The sequence below is a fragment of the Lagenorhynchus albirostris genome, chromosome X (genome assembly GCF_949774975.1).
Source record: "Lagenorhynchus albirostris chromosome X, mLagAlb1.1, whole genome shotgun sequence".
NCBI classification, from domain to species: Eukaryota; Metazoa; Chordata; class Mammalia; order Artiodactyla; family Delphinidae; genus Lagenorhynchus; species Lagenorhynchus albirostris.
In genome coordinates, this window is record NC_083116.1 from 44956712 (window position 1) to 44979299 (window position 22588).

At 38.7% G+C, this 22588-nt stretch overlaps 1 protein-coding gene across 3 annotated transcripts in view; it reads left to right on the forward strand.

Annotated features, from left to right (window-relative positions):
- Positions 1 to 22588, forward strand: part of PCDH19 (protocadherin 19) — a 108199-nt gene that overhangs the window by 53382 nt on the left and 32229 nt on the right. For 2 of the 3 annotated variants that reach the window (XM_060138181.1, XM_060138183.1), the window contains 2 exons: positions 4916 to 4974; positions 12121 to 12293. In XM_060138181.1, the coding sequence (XP_059994164.1) occupies positions 4916 to 4974; positions 12121 to 12293 (232 nt within the window). The remainder of the gene's footprint in view (positions 1 to 4915; positions 4975 to 12120; positions 12294 to 22588) is intronic. The other variant, XM_060138184.1, reaches the window with a different exon arrangement.

Sequence of the window (22588 nt, forward strand, 5' to 3'; positions counted from 1 at the left end):
ACACAACTTAGTGAACTGTGAAAGTAATGCAAAATGACAGTTAAAGTAGGGCATTCTGGTACCTTGGGGGCCTGACAAAGTGGAAGTATTTGACTTCAGATGTGCCAGACTCATTAACATAATAACATACTACCCACCCCAAAGTCTCTCTAGAAACCTCCCATATCCAGAAAGGAGCTGCGAGTAGAAAGTAGTTAGCAAAGAAGGCTCCTGAGCAGGTAAAAAAACAAACAACAACAAAACCCAAAACATTACACAGAAGTCCCTATAGTAAAGATCACGTCATTTCCCTCTCAGAAAAACATCTCAGCTCTCTACCCAGAACTTAACTCTCATTTTCTAGACTGTTCTAATAATTATATAGTTTCCAAGACAGCAGAGTGGAAATATCAAACTTGAAACAGAAGAGGAGCTGCTTTTGATATACGAATAGTACTGAGAAGTAACAATATTGAGTGTTTTATAGCAAGTTGGTGGGAGACATATGTTAAAAATTAAAGGTAAGAACTCAAAAAACACAGTGCTTTGGGGTCAGTGAGTGTACAGGCAAAACCTGCACGGTACAGTGATTTATGTTTAGAAAGCTTCTTCTAAGGAACCAATAAGGAACTGTGTGATAACGTTCAAAAAGAAGGCAGAATGGGTAGGATTTTAAATCAAAGTTTTAGTCCTTAGAGGAGAAAGCACTAAGCTATCTAAAAAACTGTGCTATCCAGGGGCTTCCCAGGCTTCCCTGGTGGCGCAGTGGTTGAGAATCTGCCTGCCAATGCAGGGGACACGGGTTCGTGCCCAGGTCCGGGAGGATCCCACATGCAGCGGAGCAGCTAGGCCTGTGAGCCATGGCCGCGGAGCCTGTGCGTCCGGAGCATGCGCGTCCGGAGCCTGTGCTCTGCAACGGGAGAAGCCACAACAGTGAGAGGCCCGCGTACTGCAAAAACAAACAAACAAACAAACAAACAAAACCAAAAAAACCCTCTGCTATCCAGAAGTATTTATTCTTTAGGTTTTCAGAAAATCAAGATTTTATTAAACCTAAACACAGTGAGAAGTCTGCTCTCAGTGAATCCTAGGATAAGGAATTCTAATTAGAGAAGGGATTTGGGAGAAATATATTAAATGATAGGAAAGTGACTCTTATTTACCACTGAGACAGAAAATAAAAGTTTGCTCTAGACCCATTTTTTTTTTCTAATGTCAAAATTTAAGTTTTTCAGAAACAAATATTCTTGTCTCTTTGTTGTGTTCCTGTGTTAACTTGGCTGTCTCATTAGAGATGGGGACATTTCCTAGTGAAATTAATGTGACATTTAGAGAAAATTTCCCCTCTCAAATGTTTTATGTTATTTGCCATTTAGAATACTTAGAGAGGGGATTGGAATAATGTCAAGCAAATTTTGATTAAATAAGGCTAACCAGGAGCCAATACATTCATGCAAAAAAGAAAAGCTCTTCTATTATTTCTTAAAAAGTGTATTTCTGTTGTCATTCTTTATCTTCTATTGAGATCACCTTGGCAGATAATCTGACAAAAGAGATCCATCTTCTAAACAGCTGAGCTTGCCTTAGAAAACACAGCACATCAGGTCAAAGCCTGTGGCCCATCTTTTGCTCAGGAGAGTTCTCCACTCTGGATGTCTGTTAGAATTACCTGGGAAGCTTTTAAAAAAATACTAATGACTGGGCCCCATTCCATGCCAATTACCTCAGAATCTCTTGGAGTGGGACCTTCACAACAGTATTAAAAAAAAAATTCCCTAGTTGATTCTAATGTGCAGTTAGGGCTGAGAATCACCAGCTTAAGGCATGCAAACTATTCATTAAGAAAAGATTATTTCCTTCTTCAGGGTGGTCTGAGTCTCATTGTTTGCTCTACCTGAAGTGTGAAAAAAATTTACTCTTTCAGTGCACAGGAGTTGGGTTTGAGCACACGCCTTGAATCAGTATGAGCAAGAACACTTGATGTTAGTATACCCTGACCCATAAAAGGCCATCTATGGCCAGTTAGCTCAGTTGTTTGGATTATAGTTCTAATGAGGCCAGAATAGTGTATCCTACCCAATTAGAATAATTCTGTTGCATACGTTGTTTCCATAACGCTAACCAAGCTGCCTCACAAAGAAACCTGATACTGATTAAAGAGGCAAAAGACAATGGATGACTCAGCATAGTACCATCCATTATGGGAAAATCAGTTCTAGTAACCTGCCTCATGAACAGTACTTCTAATTGCATGAGGATGCAGCATGGGCCATCTGTCCATTATGGTTGGTGCTGGTTTGGGGAATGGAGTATTTACATTTGAAGGCCAGGACCCACGAGAATGGGAGGGGGGTTTACTCTTTTAGACTAAGAAAAAGGAGAAAGATAGGAAGGTGATAAGCTTCAATGATACTCTCCTACCTACAATGGCAGATCATGGCTGGCTTTTCTGCCCAGGTTAACCCATCTGTATATCACAGCAAGGGAAAGAGAATTGTTAAGGTTTCCATAAGCAAGCCTTTTAGACCTGTGTCCTCTTTTAACTCAGTGCCTGTGAGTGGGAATCCTCAAGGTGAGATATATTATTCCATTAGGACCAAGAAGTAGTACAGTCACCAGGGATAAATTTGTATGGTTTTACTTATTTGCCCAGAGTTCTGGCACCGTGCCTGGAGGTCACATCTCCACAGGGCTCCATATTTGATGCACAGTGCACACAGATTGGACACCCTCATATGCAAGTCTATGTAAAATATTCTACTTGAAAACTGGCTTCTTTAACATGACAATATCTTGGGATGTTGCTCATGCTTTCCCTGCAAAGCCAGTATCCTCTTTTCTTTTACATCTGTTTCTCTATCTATTAACTTTCTTGAAAAAATGATTTAGGAAGTTTGGAGGCTGAGATGGAATGTATGCACGTTACTCTTTTATTGCCCGAATGTGGTCAAATCCCTGCTCCTACTCAGGGATCCAGGTTCTGTAGAAAGCAGGGGATAAGGGTTTCCATCATTCCCACAATGAGTCATGATAAATGCACTTGAAATTCCCCTTTGGATTTGTGTTCCATTATGCCTATTTTATAGAGGAGTAAAATGAGACACATAGAAATTAAGTAATTTGTCCCGGTTGTACAAACTAATAATTAAACTGCTGAGTGCTTAATCAATTCCCTGTTTTATTTGGATAGAATGCTTTTGGGGGGGCGGTTAGGAGATTTCCACTTATTAAATTATATATTGTACTGAATATCATAGAAAAGCACATTTACCCAACACCATTTTTGCATTTTATGTTTGTATAAAAATCAGTTCAAGAAGTGTTTGTTGGTTGACTGACTGATGGACAACCTCTTCCAGCATTGTATTCCCCATGCACCTTCAAGTTTGCTTCCTCCTTCTGTAATTATGTTTGCAACAATTTCAGCCTCCATTTTCTTATGAACAAATTAGAAATGAACTAACCCTTTTGATTTTCACTCTCCCAATCCATTCCTTCCAACAGCACAAAAACTTACTTGTGGTTTTCATTAAAGGGGATTTTATCCTCTAGATAAAAGCAGTGTGGGTGGATATTATACAGCTCATCTTCAAATAAGGGGCATGTGGAGGGCATGGGCATGCCTGAGTAAGTACAGGGCAGTGATGGGATTTAGTTTTCTTCTCCATACGTTCTTCCTTCTTTCTCTCACCTACTCGCCACCCCCATCCCCACTTACTCTAGATACTTAGGGTCCCTATCCTGACTATTGGCTGTTTGGTGCTCATGTGGTAGTTAGATCTGCTATCACCTGTCCTGTTTTCCCCTCTACCAAATTCTGAGCTCCTTGAAACATAAAGCTGCATCTAAGAGCCTAGCGACAGTAGTCATCGGAAAGGAATGTACTATTTTGTTAGCTCGACAGCTATTGTGTTTCCTTTCCCAGGCACTTTCAGTTGAAGTGATTTCAGAAGGCCCTAAGGAATGGTGAGAATGGTGAGAATTTCTGGTAGACTGGCAGGAGAGTGGAGGAGATGTGTTTGGACATTTTTCAGTTTATACAATGGTTCAAGGAGAGTAGTACTTTAGTGTTAGAGGTAAGATCCACTTTACTGGACTTTCAGTTACTTCAGTGTTGACTTTTCCCTGTGTTCCCCCTTCTAAGGCTGCCCCCCCTTCAATCCACCCCCAACCTCTGGATGCTCATCAGCTGTTAGCCCATCTCTTTCATCTGGCAGGTATTCTGCATTTGCTTTTGTAAAACCATTGTTCAGGCAGTCTGCTGTAACCAGATTAGACAGTGGTGTTTTAATGATAGGAACGTGCTATGATAGGTTTGCTTGCAAACTTCATGTTTCACATGAAAGGCTTTGGCACCCCCTGTGGACTGCCCTTCATCCCGTTTTAGGCATAATACTTGTTTGCCTTTATGTCTGTGATAAAACGAAGGCCTTCCAGTGAGGAGCAAAATGTCTTAAAACAAAGGGAAGTGCAGTTTAAATCCACAGTGATTACCTTGCTTGCATTTCCATATCTATGGAATACATATTTTAACATGTTAATTATCTACTACTAATAAAAATACCTTTGAACTTCCAGTCAATTTGATGGGCACAGAATTGTGTCCACTGGGGAATGGGAAGCAATTAGTTTCTGTAAAGATTTTGGGTCATGCTGTATCTTCCCTAAGTGGTTGCATGGTCAGTAGCCAGGCATATTCTAGGGGATGTTTGTGTCAAGTTCATCTTCATCTGCCTGGGAGAGCTGCCTCCACAGAGCCCCCAGGGCCCCAAGGAGGTGGCAGGCATTCGTCAGGCTGTTGCACCACTATGGCCTTGGTTTCTGATTCATTCATTGCCTCTTGCCCAGTAGAAAAATTCCTCCTAAGCAGGAGAGTTTAGCTCTTTTCATGAGTCATCTCTGTAACCTTTTAAATCTTTTTTTCCCCCCACTGCAGACTGAAAACTATTCTTTTGACTCCAACTACGTGAACAGCCGAGCCCATTTAATCAAAAGGTATGTTAGTTTGCTTGCCTATTTCTACAACTAAGCTTGATTTAATATAAAAAGCAAAAAGATTAAGTATTTTTAATGGTGCCGTTTTCAGATTTTGAAATGAAAATACCTATCTGTTTATTGTAGAAAATTAGGAAAATTCAGAAAAGCATTAAAAAAAACTAAGTAAAAATCACTGGTAATTCCGCCACCTAGAATCACTGTCGACATTTTATCATGTTTATTTACATAACTGTATACAGAAATAATTAACAAAATAAAAAAAATTGGGGTCATATTAAAATACAGCTTTATGTGATGATTAAGAAATCTAATATTAAAATTTTCTCCTGTGGAACTTCTAGTGAATTTCAGCATGGCTGTTATTTTGACAACTTTGAAATCATTTTAAGGCTATTTTAATGACAGATAAACTAATTCCTTATCTTTAAAAAACTTTATAGATGAGAGAGGGAAAGAAAAGGTATTTGCCTAATTCAGTAAATCTTGAAATAGAAGTATTTCAAATGAAGCGTTCAAAGTTGAGATTTGTGTGAATGGTTGGTCATAACTCAGTTATCCATGGAGCCACAACGTATGTGAATACAGAGCTGAATACTGCCAAGGAAGATTTCTATCTGGTGCGGTGGGCACTGAGGTGCCCAAGGCAGGCAAGACAAGGGGTTCAGGGAGTCCTCTAAGGAGAGAACTTGTGCAGAAAAATTGGTACTGACCATTCAGATGATGCCTTTATTACTGTTTGATGCAGATATCCTCTTGAATGGTCCAGTGGTTATTCTGCAGCTAAAATTGAACTCTGTGTGTGATTGTTAAAATAATAGAAATGAAATAGAGAAGCAAGCAGGGTATGTTAGAGCTGCAGTAGAGAAGATCTGAAAATTCTATTATTTGCTGGCTCTAATTCCATAAATTTACATCACCAGAAGTGTAGGATTCGAGGAATAAACTAGTTTGTTGTACAAACAACTTTAATTCAGATCTAATTTAATTCACGATGCTGCAGTAACCCTGAAAACATGCTAGGTTTATCTGTATTGGTCTGGAATCGCTTGTGACCTTAAGTGTCGATCGTTAATTATCTGAAAATGGATAGCCCAGTATTAACAGTCATAGCATTGTTTGGAAGTTTTTGAGGGGTTGGGAGGAATCCATTTTGAATATTTTCTTGGCCTACAGAATAAAAGCAGAAGGGGAGGAATTCAAAATTATCCGACTGATCTATTAGGAGGGAAAAAGCCCTCTTTTTTGTGCACTTATTAGAGTAACCACAGCAGAAATTTGCTTTCTTTCTGCTTCAGAACTGTTATTTCATAGCTCCTTTTTTAAACTTCTGGTAAAAACAGTGACTTACCTTATCCTCATAGATCCCTTGGGCTAGCTCTGGGTACCCGGGGATTCTACGACCAGGTTAAACTAATAGCATAAGCCGGATTTTCATAGCATGGCAGAAAGCTAAGACTCCTGGGGACCCTCACCGTCTTAGGTCAGACCTGAATATCCAATACACAAGGCAAACTGATGAGATGAAAACTTATGTTCGAACATTTAGCTGTCGGGACACATGCATTTCCACAGCAGCTTTGGGACTCACTTGAACTTCTGATTTTGATTAATTACTTTATATGTTTTTGTTTGCACACACAGACACACAAAAGGCACAACCTGGACTCAATAGGATCTCGGTGGAAAAATCTCCTGATGTTGCCTGAAATCAAAGATAGTGGCTTTTTACCAGGGACAACCTTGATTAAGAGGAAACATCTGAAAGCTCAGGGACACATGCATTTTTGCCAGGTTCTGTTTTTGGAACCCTGAGGGCTTTAGAAAACCACAAAGGCCTTGGAATTTATAGGATCAATTGAATTTAGACAAAGCACAATACCTGGAAAGACACAGGGAATCTTGTGTGCTATGCCTTTTGGGGGGACTATTTTAAATGTAAAATGTGTGGAAAATGTTAAGAGAGTAGTGACTAGGTGATAAAACCACACAAACCATGTTCAAATAGCTCACAGTGATGTTTGAAAGGCGTTTCGCTGTATGTGGTTTCTTGAGGATCCATTTACATGCATGGAAAAAGCTCCTGACCAGGACATTCTGAATCTGATTATCAGGTTTAACTTTATTATCAAGTCCTTGTTTCTTTAAATGCCAATCCAATTTCAGGCCAACCTTGAGAACTTCTTTTCCTATCCATTTTTTCTTCCTCTATTCACTTTCTACCCATCCAAGGATGCTTCTTGGACCCTTCTTTTTAGCATTCTCCAGCAGTTGTTAACTGTCTTACACTCAGACTTCTTTTATTCTCTCATCTGTCTACCTAGGGTAAACCAAAGGAAAGCCAGAGGGCAAGGGGGTTCTCCTAGCACAAATCAAGGTTGAGAAGGGTGAAGAGTAGATCTGGAAGGGTAACGGAAGATATATGGCACATTTGCCCATAATCTTCTGCACTGAGTAATCTAGCAATATATTTCTGTAGTTTTTTTTTTTCAGAACGTCACCTGTAACCTGCAGGTATACCCAAGGTTTATGTCAGAGTCCAGATTAACAAGCCAAGACAGTTAGGATTTTTTTCTGGATAGATTTCCTTCCTGCTATGTTTGTTTCCTTGCTGTCATCTCAGCAAGGAAAGCCAGCAGTGCTACTTTGTCCCTCCTGCAACACTCTTTCCTCATGCCAGTTTTCTGTGCTGCTGTCTGATACCTGCTTCTGCAGTGCTTTTTGAGCAATATCAAGCAGTGCATGTGGCTATAGCTCAAAGAAAATAAAACAGGAAATGAACATGGTACTGAAGCAGTGTCGGGAAAAAAATGAGCATTGGCTCCTAAACCATGCGTAGTGCTTTCCTTTTCCACCCAAATTGTCCTGGGGTTTTGCAGCACCTGGTATGGTGCCTTGTCTATAACAAATGCTGGTACATGTTTATTGAAGGAATGGAGGGAAAAAGTTGAAAAAAACGCCTCAGCATTTTTCCATTGAAAACTAGCATTAAATGTTCCCTTAAACCTGCAATTTCTGTCCTTTTATGTGCATTAGAATCTCCTGGGAGGCTTGTTAAATGCAGAGTCTCTAGCTCCATCCCTGGAGAATCTCCAGTTTTCACAGGTTTCCAAGGTGATTGTGATACAGGTGGTCTAGGAACCACTCTGGGATCTTCCTTATGTTTCTTAAATATAGTTTCCCTTCTCTTTTGACTTTCACTCTTTTCTCATTCTCAGAAGGTATTTCCTGGGTATGTGGTGTGACCTACTAGGAAGATAAGACCTGTTTCCTTTCAGATTTTTTTTGTCTTTTGGAAAGATTTCTAATATTTTAAAGGGTAAATACGGGTCAGAATGTTATTAATGATCATTCATCAAGAATTTTATGAGTAATTATTGTGTGCAGAATCTTGTTCTAAGTTTTCTCAGACAAACTTGTCCCTCTGTTGGCCACCAGAGCAAGTAATAGAAACATTTGTATTTACAATACCATTGCAAAAAGAACCCTAATTTATTGTCCCACAAAAGTTGGTTTACAAGTCGTTCATCTACCAAGAAGTACACAGGTAATAAAGCAAGTGGAATCAGCATTTTTTATGCCTGGCATAAATTGTTATTTGTTTTGGGTGAGTGGCCATTTACCAGGCTGTTTTACAATTTGCGGCATCTTACTTACTGTCTTAAACTGCCTTACAGAAATCCATTCATTAAGCCACTAAATGTCCTTACAGGATGAGAGAGAGAAAGTGGTACTTAGAGAGTAAGTGGTACTTAGTTTGTCAGATGGGCAAACTGAGCTTTAAACAAGTTAACTATTCTAAGGTTTGGGGGAGGGGGTTAATACTCTTTGCTTTTTCTTTAGAGAATATATGACTTATTCTCTCCTTACCAGTCCCTTAAGTCCTAGTAGCCAATTCTTCACTATTTTATTATTTCTCTTCTTTCTACCTAAAAAATCAAAAGCTCCGAGGTGGTTTATAATATTTAGATGCATATAAAAACGATGATCAAAAATTTAAAAGACAGATCCAAAACCAATTACAAGAAGCTAAATAGAGATCCCTGGCATGTAACTCACTGCAATTAAACATTATATTTTCCTTGAAGCTTTTGAGAAGCCAAGACAGAAAGGTAAGTATACCAGAGCGTGCCATTCTCATTTTTTAATAAAGGAAGGATACACATTTGACAGGAGAATTTTTTTCCTGTCCCTGAATTTTAGAAGAAATTAACATAGTGGACAATGTCTGACTATAGTTTATAGAAGATATAGAAACATTATTTATATATACATTTCCTATATCAATCCTATAAAAAGACTATGGACATAATATTTAATAGTAACTCAATGAAAGCATTACCATATATGGGAGTAATGATCATATTAAACAATAACCATTTACTGAGCATTTGTGTATACCTGGTACTTCATGTGAACTATCTCATTGAGTCCTCAAAATGGCCTCTTGAAAGAGGTTTTAGCAAATGCATTTTATTATTTTATTTTTTTAAGTTTTTTCTTTTTAAATTGGAGTATAGTTGATTAACAATGATGTACTTAGTTTCCCAACAAGGGATTGAACCTGGGCCCTTGGCAGTGAAAGCATGGAATCCTAACCACTGGACCGCCAGGGAATTCCCAGCAAATGCATTTTACAGACAAGGAAGTCTAGGCACCAAGACATTAGCTATCAGGCCCAGGTTCCCATAGATGAAGTGGCAGATTATGGATTATCACTTGTTCTAATGACTCCAAGTTCAATGCTCTTTTCACTACAGTCAGGAAATCTAATATGCTACAGGAATAGAGTTTAAAGAACCTAGAGCAGTGGTTCTCACCTGGGAGTGATTTGGCAAAGTCTGGAGACATTTTTGGTTGTAACTTCTGGGAGGGGCACTACTGGCATCTAGTGGGTAGAGGCCAGGGATGCTGCTAAATATCCTACAATGCACAGGACACCCCCCCAACCCACAACAAGAATTATGCATCCCAAAATATCAATGGTGCCGAGGTTGAGAACCTTGCTCTAAGGAATGGTTAATTGCATTGTCCTTATTCTACACCCCTCACCATCGTATGTCTCAAGCAAGTTTTAGCAACTGCTGAAATGCAGTCAATTCAGGGTTGAATTCTGTGGTTTAAGGTAACAATTTTGCATTGTGGATTAAAGAAATTTTCACATGCTTCAGATAGCAGAAATGCAGGTCAAAAAATTATTTGTTATAAAAATGTAAGAACTAGTAATACCATCCAGGCAGGTTTCCTTTCTCCTGAGGTGCAGGGGTGTATGTGGGCAGGACCAGATTTTTTTCTAAAAAACAAACTTTAAATCTGTTCATGCTGTGTGATTAGTATTTACAGGAAGCCTCCAAATCTGTGCCATAAAACTAGAGGTGGTGACACACTTTAAAGCATGTGTTTCCATTTGGTCTTAATGACCATAAAAGACTCATAAGATGATTGATTTTTGAATAGGACTGCATCCTGGTGGGTCCATAGGGCTGAGTAGCTGCATGACATAATTTGGAGGAGCTGAGTGAGTTGGCCTATTGAGTGATTTTAGTTTTAATACAGTTGATGCTCAGTTATTCTTTCTGAAAATAATTAGCAAACAGGTCAATGCTTCACCCCCTTCTGCCCTTCATTTTCTGACAATTATGGCTTTCCAGTTACTGCCCTTTTGGTCCTTTCCTTTTCATATTCAGGGCAGCAAGCATTCTACATCTAGGTTGGTCATATGTTAAAAATCTGCTGTGATTTCCTTTTGACCAAGTGTGGAGATTGACAATGTAGCCATTGTGTCCATGACATAGCTCTTCATCGTATGTACTGAATGTTCTTATCAAAGCTTCAGAGAGCCAGGCCTGTGGATGTTCAAGGTTGAGCAGATCAAGCGAGTTTGCAGTGTCATCTCCACAGGGCTCCCTTTTCAGAGATAGAGTAGGTCTGTTGAGACTTGTCCTAATTCACAAGTGTGCCACTCTCCCTTGTTGAGACAACAACACATTTTCTTGAGTATGCCTTTGCAGCTTCCTCACTGACTAGGGAATGGATTCCCCATTCACTAGGTATTTCAGATGCATAATGTATGGTCCATGGTGGAGCACAGCTGCAGATTCTGTCAGGACACACAAAGTATTAGAAATAGCAGATGGGGTCTCTATGGATGTACCTAATGTATTGTTCTCTATTTCGTGAGAAATGGTGTGGGGATTTTGGGTAGTATGCTTAGTGCATTGAATGGTGGATTGATTTAATAGGTGCAAGAAAAATTTACACACAAAGTCTTGAGCTGCAAGTTGCCATGTTCTTAGCATAGCTACACTCACAGTTTCCTTAGAGTTCACTCTCTGGTTCTCACTTTTGTCTTACTTTCCATGCACGAAGGCTATCTTCTTCTCAGCTCTTACCTCTCCTCTTTTTCTTTGACTCTGTCCCTCAACCTTTCTCAGTTAAAACTGACCTGAGTTCTCTGATCCTGATAACCCTTTCTATTTGAATTGCATTACCTCAATTTCTTCCACTTTCATTTTCACAGTTGGTTAGTAGATATCTTTGGAGGGGTAGTATACATAGTGTTTAAGGGTCCAGGCTCTGCAGCTAGACTGCCTGGGTTTGGTCTTAGATCTGCTACATTTTAACCAGCTATGTGACCTTGGACAAGTTATTTAACTTCCATGTGCCTCTCTTTTCTTCACCTGTAAATGTGAATATTAATAGCACCTGTCTCTTATAGAGTTGTGATTATTAAAATAGTTAACTCATGTCAAGCACTTAGAACAGTGCCTCATGCACAGTAATCCCTCAGTAAACATTAGCTGTTATTATTTTAATTTGATTATGTAAGAAGAGAAAAAAACCTTCTGAAATGATGATATTTTTTGCAGGTGGTTGTTTCAGAGTTGTAGCTTCTTCCGCCTCGCCAGTAATGATGCAATGAAGATAAGTGAATGAAAGTATTAGCTGCATCAGCATCCAGTAGTGGGAACCTCTCTACAATGTTAAGTTCCGTGATCTTTAAACAGAAATTTCTCTTCCTCCTGCCCTGTTGGACAATCCAGTTGCTGTTGGCCTCACCACAGAGCTGACATCATCCTGGCTCTGAAAGAGTTTTAAAAATCAGGTCTATCACAGTTATAAATTATCATTCTTTCTTTAACCCAGCAGCTCCACCTTCAAGGACTTAGAGGGCAACAGCCTGAAGGATAGCGGCCATGAGGAGAGTGACCAGACCGACAGTGAGCATGATGTCCAGCGAAGCCTGTATTGTGACACTGCTGTCAATGATGTGCTGAACACCAGCGTGACCTCCATGGGATCTCAGATGCCTGACCATGGTAAGGGCTGATCGGCTGTAAGTTGCAACCATAGATTCCAAAGAACCCAGGATGTTTGGAGGCTCACTGCATTACTTTACTGTAATGAGTGTATTTTCCTACAGGGTTTTGAGATGTCCTGACACCTGTCCAGACTCTTCTTCACCCTCCATGAGTGGATCCCGTATGATCATATAACGTTCAGGCATTTAAAAAGCCAACTACCTATACATATTGTATACATACTCATCGATCATAACTGCACTGCACACATAGGAAATTAACAGATGCCTTCTCACTAGGAATAAATGCCTCTTTTTGCTTTAGTACATGAATTGGACTGATCAGTTGAGTTGCAGAGAGCACAGCACTTATGACACCAAAGGGGTGAGTTTTATTTCCATATCAAGTTGGTTAACTTTACCCAGAAAGAGACTCTGTTCTCTGACCACAGATTGCATAATCTTTACTGAGGAGAGAGTACAAAACTTCCCATTTTGTCTATGGGGCTGTGATGCCAAATCCCACTAGCTACCATGCAAATGCATGCCATTGTTCATAGGAGAGACCAGGGTAAGAAAACATGGCTGACTTAATGTAACATTCTGTGCATGTCAAAAATGCCTCAAAGCACAAGTCAGGAACGGCATCCTCATGTATGAAGAAGAGTCTATTTTTGGGAACTCAGCCACACATGCTTTAGCAAGAGGAGCCAAGCATAAACCAGGGTATAAAAACATTAGCAGAGTTCAGCTAAGGCAGAATGTTCAGATGGACTTGAGCACAAATGTCATTTTCAGTGTTTTACTGATGCAAACATGTTGGACAAACAGCCTGTCTTTTTCAATTAAGAACTATGAATTCAGCTTGGTGTTTAGGCTCAGTGAAGGTTCAGAATGCTTGGCTATGTCTTGAGAGAAGCTAGACGCAAGCTCAGCTGGAAGCCCCACTGCTAAAAGACTTAAAGATGAGAAAACAAAATATGGTGATTATGTGCTGGTCTTCAGCTGTTTCATTTCACTGTAAACATCATTAAATGCTTTTGTTTTGGTCTTGTAAATGAATCCAAAGGGGAAAAAAATGTAAGATCCACAAAATAAAATGTTTTCTATGGAGAAAAAGTTAGTCACTGTAGATTCTATTAAATTGTTTAGTCCATCCCCTCCCCAGCAGATCCAAGTGTCAAAGTCTATAATATATATGTCACTACCGATTATGCACTGCTGCCTTCTCTCATTGGTGAGTGGTGCCATCCGCAGAGATACTATACTTTCTGGGTAATCTTACTAAGACTAAAGATGAAAAAAATCAAACATTTATATAACTGAAACAGAGGCTATTTGATTCCCAGAGGATTAGCAGCGTGTCACAGGATACAGACTGATATGTATCATTTACTAGTCTTGTGTCTCAAAGAAATGCTTTTTCATTTGTATCAGGAAGGGTTTTAGTTAGATGCTCTCTAAAATGAAATGACTCCAGGAAAAGAAATAGTCATAATTGATTCTCACTTTGTGCCTGGCTAGAACAACATTTGTTTTAGTTTTTTGTCACATGTCTCTAGGAAAATAGTACCAGTGGACTGCAGCTAATTTTTCTGAGTGTTTCTTACAAAAGGGATGTATTGTGTATAGATACTGTAGATTTGTAATAATGAGACTTCTAAAGCAAATGTGTGGCATTATCCCAAGACTCTCCTATGTTTAAGATGGGGATTACACACACACACACACACACACACACACACACACACACACACACACACAGTTTTTTGCTCTTCTGTTTTGGCAACACTTTTACATTTTGTTTCTCAATATTCGATTCTTATCTATGTATCTTCATTTTTTCCATTATTCTAGCAGTGGCTAAACCTTGAACCAACCCTCGAGTTTGTTCTTTTCAATTTGGTTGAGTCATTAAAGTTTAGTTACAAAGGGAATTCAGGCCTTGTTTACATCTCTGGCTCTACCTTATGATATCCCAGTACTACTGAGCTTTCCATAATGGTACTTAATTGTATCCCCAATCAACTCTAGGCTAGCCACATAGGTGGTGTCTCCAGTTTACTTGGGTTGAATATTGCTACCTCAAACAATAGCAATGATTCAAAAATTAACATTTTCTAGCATTTTCTCAAACTTGGATTCATATAATAAATGTTTTTCATTTTATCCTAAGGCACAGTGGTTGAAAGACAATCACTGATTGCATTTTGATTGCCCCAACCAAACACATCTGTGAGCTGGGTCAGGGTGGAGATATGATGGAATGGCAGGAATCTCTTCTTTCTGGATTATTATCAATCCTGGTATCACTCTCGACAAGGCTAAAACCAGGTCAGTGGGTTGATGAACTGGCTGAGCTGAATTTCCTGGTTGCCAGGTGACTGAATTACATTTATCATCTGCAGTGCCTTTGAATTAATATGTCTCAGCTTGTCCCCCATACTGTAGCTCTTGTCATGGCTTCCCAGAAAAGAAGGTGATGGAACATTCTTTATCCTGTACTTCTACTGGCATATGGCACTTTTTTGCAATGCTATCTCTCTATAGCTCTCAGAGTGCCTTGAGAACAAGTAAGTGTTATCACTCAGCAGATTTTACCACCTGATCTGGTTCCTGATGTGATTTGGAGCTGAGCTGGGGAGTCGCACTCAAATCTTTTAACCATTGTTTTCCCTCCGTGAATTTGAGTTATTTGGTAAAATTACCACCTTCTGGCAGGGACAAAAATTTCTCCCTATGCAATTTCTGCAGACAATCTCTAAGAAGAATAGCCAAAAAGTAGGGTGGTCAGAGATGCCAGAGGCTCATGGGTTTGTTGCACAATTGGGGGTTTCACTGGGCTTGAATCTCTTCCTGTCAGGGTTATTTTTGGATTGAATAGTGCTGGGTTAAGAGGCTTTTGTCTCCTTGCTTCTTTGCATGCCCATTTGTGATGACTTGGATATCCCATTATGCATACTCAAATGTGTAGTCCTGATATGAAATTAGAGTTTATAGGTTCATGTCTTAGAACCGTACATACTAGTCCCAAGCCCAACTAATTTGTTTCAAATCACACTCAATCTCTTACCTTATGATTTTAATTATTGATTATAAATTCATCAGCTGAAAAGATGACTCTAATTGCTGTAATATGCACCTAATTTGGAGTTCACTACAACACTGAATTGGTTTCCCCTCCCATGCTAATTGATACCAAATGGAAGCAACATACAGAAATTTGTGATAACATCTAGCTGATTTTGACATCTAAAATCACCAAAATGCAATATAATGATTGCTTTATTTCTCGGAGTGTAGGTTCTTCTGCATGTTCCTAAACTTGTTTATTTGCTAGTTTCATCGCCTGAATATCATTTAACATGTTTGTTGTGTAAAACATGGATTTGAAGAACTTGATCTGTGTCTAATGTAACCACTGTTGCAAATTAGCCATGAAAATGTTCTGTAGACTGCATACTATGCATATTCTAGTTTCAACCACAGGTGTATTAAGACGTTTACACTTTCAACACTCTACCAACAATGTGTAATTTAATTTCCTCTAGGCTTTTAAGGAAATTATGATTCAGTGACTAAACATCCTTTCCTTATCCTCTTACCTATCCCCCGACTCACCTCTCACCTCACTAAATTTCCAAACACTCATTTAAATTAATCTCTTAGCAAAATAGGGAGTTCTCAATGGAGAATATTTTGTGACATTGCAAAGCAGTGTGCTGCTGGGCTCCAGAAATGGTAGCATGAACCAGATGTTCATAGAGTAATTGAAAATTCCATTTTATCAGAATAGCATTTGCTGTCAAAAAGTTTTATCTTTACTTCAACAAAGAGGTTGATTAGCTCCCCCTGGACCCGAATTAGCATCTTTCAGGCTAGATATACTGTTTTGCAATTCATGTGGTTATTTCTCCCCTGGTTTTGCTCATATAGAATCTTTTAAAGGTGTGTTTAGCCTCTTGAAAATATACCAGGTAAAATGTTTAATTACTTGAACACAGTAATGTATATGTATACAGTGTTTCTATATATATGACTTGCAGGTTTTTTTCATCTTGCCTTAGGTATACAGCATTCTAACCAGACAGGAACAATCCATGCACAGATATATATTATTCATTCATTCAGCAATATTTTGGAGTGCCCACTATATGTCTGGCTCTGGGAATGTGTCAACTACTTCTGTTATTGACTGTGAAAGTTATCTTTTTAGCTATGCTTATCCGGGTTTTACTGGGGTGACCAAGGTCAGCTCAATGATGAAATGAATAATTCTTTCTGATTTTAGAAATCATCATAAGAATAGAGCCTGGGACTCTTAATATTGTGCCAATAAAGCAAAAGAAACAATAAAAGAAGACTGTTACACTCAAGATCTTATTTTTAGTAAGAGTATCACGAAAGGTTCTTGATGTTCTAATTTGAACAGTGTCACAATATTAAACATTTTCTTTTTAAATCCATCTACTCTGAGATTGAACTTCCTGCTTACTTTTAGTTACTGTCATTGTAAGATGGTTGGTTTAATCTCTGACATGCCCAGTTACCTTGCTGGTTAAGAGGTACTCAGTGATACTCAATACCCAGTCTCCCTTTCATTCTGACATCCAGGACCTTTATCCGTTCTCAGTCTCAGCAATGGCTGGGTAGGTGGGAAGAGAAGTGACAGGTGGATGCTTTTATTTATTTCAACTACATTGCTGCACCAGATAATGGAACTCCTTCCAAAGCATTATTTACATTTTATTGGCAAGGTAGCCGCTAGAATAAAATGTTGTCCTTAACTAATGGAAACATCCATGCTCTTAGCAGTTGTTTACTAGCATTATTTTGGCCTGGGCCTTTTGGTCAGAGAATTCTTTTAGGACAGCTCTGTTCATCTGCACTATTCCTTTTCTTAATATAATAATGTTTTCCTGATACACTTGGAACTTTTAGTTGTCTCATAGTCATTGTCTATTTTAAAATTTATTATTATTAATAATTACCTGTAGTATGGGATTCATTACTCATCACGAGAGTAAATGCCAAGGGCTTTCTTTACTGGTTGGCACTAAGAATTTCTATATTTCTGAACACTTGGAAAGCATTGGAGGATGGAGGCTATATAAAGGGAGCACACTGAACAATTAGCAGTTTCATTCTCTAGGAGTTTATGATCCAATAGCACAAATGGTCCAGTATGGAATAGACTGCATAGGATCAGTGAAGAAATTAATTAAGATTATTTGAGCTGGAAAGCAAAGTGCATTTCAAAGGACAGTTTGGTGTAATGGGATCCCTTTGGAGGAAGAGTGGAAGCCAGGCCCTGACATAGTATGCAAGATAAAATTATGCTCTATGTGATTTGCTAGGTGAATTTTTTCCCAATTGCTTCATGATGAAGCAAGTTCTATAGGCCATGATAAGTAGGGACATTGCCAATAGGACAACAGATGAGAAGCAAATCAAGTTGTTGTATAGGGCTAGATCATATGGTTGATTCACATACTCAAAAAGTCCATTGAAATGTCAAGATCATTATTTTCTCTGGGTCTCTCAATCTATTTAACATTATTTCTGTCCTATCATAAGGTGGTTAAGGACCATAAATAAACTCCATCAGGATGGGAAAACATAAATCTGAACTTTCTGTTCAAATATTTATGAAGTATTTTTTCTGTCATCTTCCCTTTAACCCTTTTATTATGAAATAAATATGAAGAATTGAGTCATAATTTAAAAAGCAATTTCAAGAATACCAAAATCATGTATTATTCCTTTATTGCACTGTAGGCAACATACTGAGATGGCTTTCCTTTCTTACTGTAGATGCTTTTTGTCATCCAGGATCAGGTCTTTGCCCCAGGTATTTTGGTCTCTGTCTTCACCAGATGGCTCATTGCCTGTTTGTTCATTTTGGGCCAAGGAAAGCTAATTTGACACATCCACTTTTGAAATGTGGCTTGACAAGAAAGTCTTTTCAATTTCTATTCCTACCCCAAGGCTTACCCCCAATAAAACTTCAACCATGGAAAAATCACCAGGCACCAAATTGGAAAAGGTTTGAACTGGCCTTTAGAGCCATCAGAAAAGTTACTTTTTAGAGACTTACACACAGCTTAAAGTGGGTAGACAAAACAGATGCTTTTGCAATTGGGCAGAATGGAACCCCCTCCCTGCCAACTAGTTATTCTGCCATGCAGAGAGAATACAAAGCAGTTCCCCACGGCTTCTCATAAAGTTTATCAGTGAGATACCAGTCTCTAGAGTTGTTTTGGAGCAAATCCTTTGGGACTAGACATTTGTGTGCAAGTGACAAAGTCAGAAGGGTGTTGTGGGATTTTAGATTTTATGATGAACACTGGACTTCACCCCAAAACGTGCACCCCAAAGATCTACTCTTGTAGTTAGAGGAATAGGTGAGATGGTAGGTAGCAGATGTGATTTGAAAGGCACTGAATTCAGAAGGGGCCAAAGGAGTTTGTCATAAAATGAACTCTGGATGAATTCATTCAAAGTTTTGTCTCATTGAGGTGGCCTCATGAGAGACACTTTGTCTTTTGTGGGTTCCTTGTTATCAGAAATAATAATTCTACTCCATTATTCTTCACAACAGTGTAGACAACAAACTTATAAACTGTTAAATCTGAAATAATAGACGACACCATCTTATTGTTAGTTCTTTTAAATCTTTAATATCCATTTTCATGGCAAATGAGACTCTTTATGTTCCTTTCTTAGTTGAACGGGGAGATTTTCAGTTTGGAAGAAGTTATAAACCTTAAAAACACATTCATCTCCCCCTACCCCAGTTAGCTAAGCCTTAGATTCTTTCTAATTTGTGGTTTAGTAACTAGACTCTAAGTCATGCAGGAGTGCAATTGTAATCTAGTTTAAAATAAAAGCATAACCTATTATACTGCTTCCCTTTGAATAGATATCTGTAAACAAACACTACTATAATCACCTGGAGAAACTTGGTAATCTTAGTTGATTACAGCAAGGCAGCTTCCCAGCCATGAGTTTGCAAATTCAAATCCAGTGTCAGAGATACATTTTTCCAATGTGTGGCCGCTTTTGCCACTTCTAAGCTCATATAGTCTCTCCTTTCTGTCCTTAGGTTGCATAATAATAGATGTTTGACCACTTGCTTTCTTCCCTCCTCTTTCACCCTGTGGAGTTTCCAACCTGTGTGAACAATAGAATCTTTCCTTTTTAATACGTGTAAAAGGGGGAAAAGAGGAATGGTAGAGGTTCCAAGATACTCAGACTGGTCAAACTGTTCTAAGACATCACCACCTGCTGTTTTTAATCATTAATGAGGCTGTCAGTTGCTCTAATCTGGGAGGTGAACAAAAAGAATGGTTTTGATTTTAATTTAATTTAAAAATCAGCTTATTGGAAAAAAAATGCCTCCAGCTTGTAAGAGTCAGGTTGCCCACTGTTGATAAACTAAAGTAAGTCAGATGCAGAAGCTGAACCATGATTCATATGCAAATGTGAACTATTTTAAATTGGGGGAGCTATTATTATTATCATCACTAGCTAGAAAATTTAGTCCGTTTAATTCAAGGACCCATTTTATTGCAGAGACATGCTTCGTATAAATATCTGTTCCATTTTTTTTCTGGAAGAAAAACTGATGCCCCAAGAATTTGAAAACTTTATTCACATCAGAACACAAATCAATGGCAAAGTCCAGAGTGAAACCCAAAGTGCAAATTCTTTTGCTTGACTCACTGCCCATCAAACTGTACATTTTAGAAGTTGAGTGATTATCTGTGAGTACTCTATTAAGTTTGGGTTTTCTTACACTGGATGATTTTGCTTAGCAGCAAAATGAGAATTCAGAAATATGGTGTCGATGCACAAATTGGATATTAAAGACCTGGAGCCAGACCTTTGTTTGTGCCAACTGTCAACTTAGAAGGTTTCATTATGCCTCTCAGAGCTTCACCAAACACTTTCAGATTTATAATTGATGTCAACTGAAGTTGAAGGCAAAGAAAACCTGCCTTATTTGACTGCAGAAAATGTTACCTTACTGTTGGGCCCTAGTTAGCTGTAGGGTAGGTGTATCGAATCACACTAGCTTTCTGCTAACACAGCAAGTGAGCACTTCCTGAATTCAGCTGATAATCAATCTAGGCAGCTAATGAGTTTGCAAACAGACTGAGCTGCTGGAGCTGGCACCAGGAAACCACAATTCCAAACTAACCATCTCTTATTAACCTTTTGGTGTTTCCTTTGTGATGCTAATTAGAGACTCATAAAACAATCTGCTTTGTATCTTTGGTTTAAAATCCAGTTTTCAAAGAAACACAGTCTACTTTAAGGCTTCCATTAGTATGGTGCCCCTCATGGAGGAAAATGACTGACTTGCCATTTAAGTAAAGTTTGCTTAATTAATCTCTAATGTTCCAGCAATTAAAATGCCAGAAAAAGTTGCTTCTGTAGTTGGTATAATTTATAATGCTCTCCAGATTCTGGTGGTATTGAAGTGGGTGGCAGATGTTTCTACCAACATTATAGGTTGATGGTCTGAAGGTACCCATTCCCAGGCTGTAACCCTGTCTGCCAGACTCCCCGTCTGCCTTCTGCGTTGAGCTAAATTCCTCTTGATTGCCTAAGGGTGTTAGAGGTGTGTTTTGCTTATTTTCTGCAGGATGATGAGCCAAGGAATGAGAATTGTACTGTCGGGAGGGGGGAAGTCTTCTATATGTAAAGAGCTGTTTAAGTAAAAATGATAGTTATCAACTGAGCCTACCCAACATTCAAACGATTACATCTGCATGATGAAGATGAAGGAGCAGCATTCCTTTCTGCTATTGTCCCCCATCCCACTGCCTTGTTGATAGTTTCCACACTCAGAAATAAGTGTCACTGAGGAAGGAGCATTGTGAGATAAGCGTTCAAAACCTATTGGACTCATGTCTTCATCCTGTGCTTTTGTTTATCCATCTACAGCACCTTTAACTGCCTCATTTCTCTCTCATTGTCGTAAAGAAAAATTATCTAAAATGAACAACTTACATGATCCTAGGGGACAGAACCTTTAGATGAGGAATTGGCTGTCTATTAAATAAGTGAGATTTGCAAAGTTAGACATTGTTTTATTTAATTTAGAAAAGTGGTACTTTTTCCAGAAGCCTAATGTTAATTATGTAGGATCCTTTAGAGATTAAAATACCTATACCAGAAATGCAGACACAGAACCTAATATTCTACCTGCAGCATTACTTAGAGGCCCCTTTGGTATCTTAATTTTCCACTTAACATAGAATGTTTGAAGTCCTGAAAAGTCCCCAAAATCATCGTGAAAGGGAGTTCATGTTATATCATTTATCTATTACAGCAACCCTGAGAGGAAGACAAGTGTAGAATTTTAAAAAGTTAACAGAGGAGTGACAGCCATTTAAAATGAGACTCAAAATCAGAATCTTAGCTGATTAAGAAAGGTAGACAAGGTTAGAATGAAGAGTTGAGAGAAATGAAATAAGATACAAATATCTGTGGTTGAAAGTAAGGTTGGCAGGGACAGGAGAGGCATAGTCCAGACAGACTATCTAGCTAATCCTCATAGGTAAACCGGAGAATGCTAATTGTCATTAGAGTTTTCCAGACAGACAGTGTCCCATCAATTCAGGCTCCAACTAGTATAAGCAAGTCCAACTTCTACCCTGTTCCATTCTCTTCAAGATCGACACCACTAGTCTGCCTGTAAATCTGAAGGCAAGCATAGCATCATAGTGACTACAGACTTTGGAATAAGACAGATCTAAGTTCCATGCTTATCTTTGCTTCTTAATAGCTATTAACCTTACTCAAATTACTTATTTTTTGGAACCCTCAATATTCTCATCTATGAAATAGGAGTAAACATAGAAATTACTTATCAGGATGGTTGTGAGATAATCCAGGTAAAGCACTTAGTGTTACTTCCTGGCACATAGTAAGTGCTCAAGAATAAAAAGTGCTGTTATTACTACAGAGATTCAGTCAGTGAAATATCTACTTTCCATGATTTCAGGGACACCACTGTCCAGAGCCTCTCATCTGCTTGCTGCTATCTATGATACCTTTAACAGAGGGTCAGGCATTTCATTTTACAATTATAGCTCAAATTTCAAGCAGCCCATGGGAAGAGGGAATGCATTTATTCAAATTCACACTAAGTTGTAAATGACTACTATTAGATTGTTTCTAAGTTTGGAATTTGGTGTGTGTGTGTGTGTGTGTGTGGTTTCTAGAATATTGAAGACTGAGTCTCAGCAGGTGGAGGGAAGCACAGAAAAGGAGTGCCAAAGATGACAACCTCATGAGTTCACC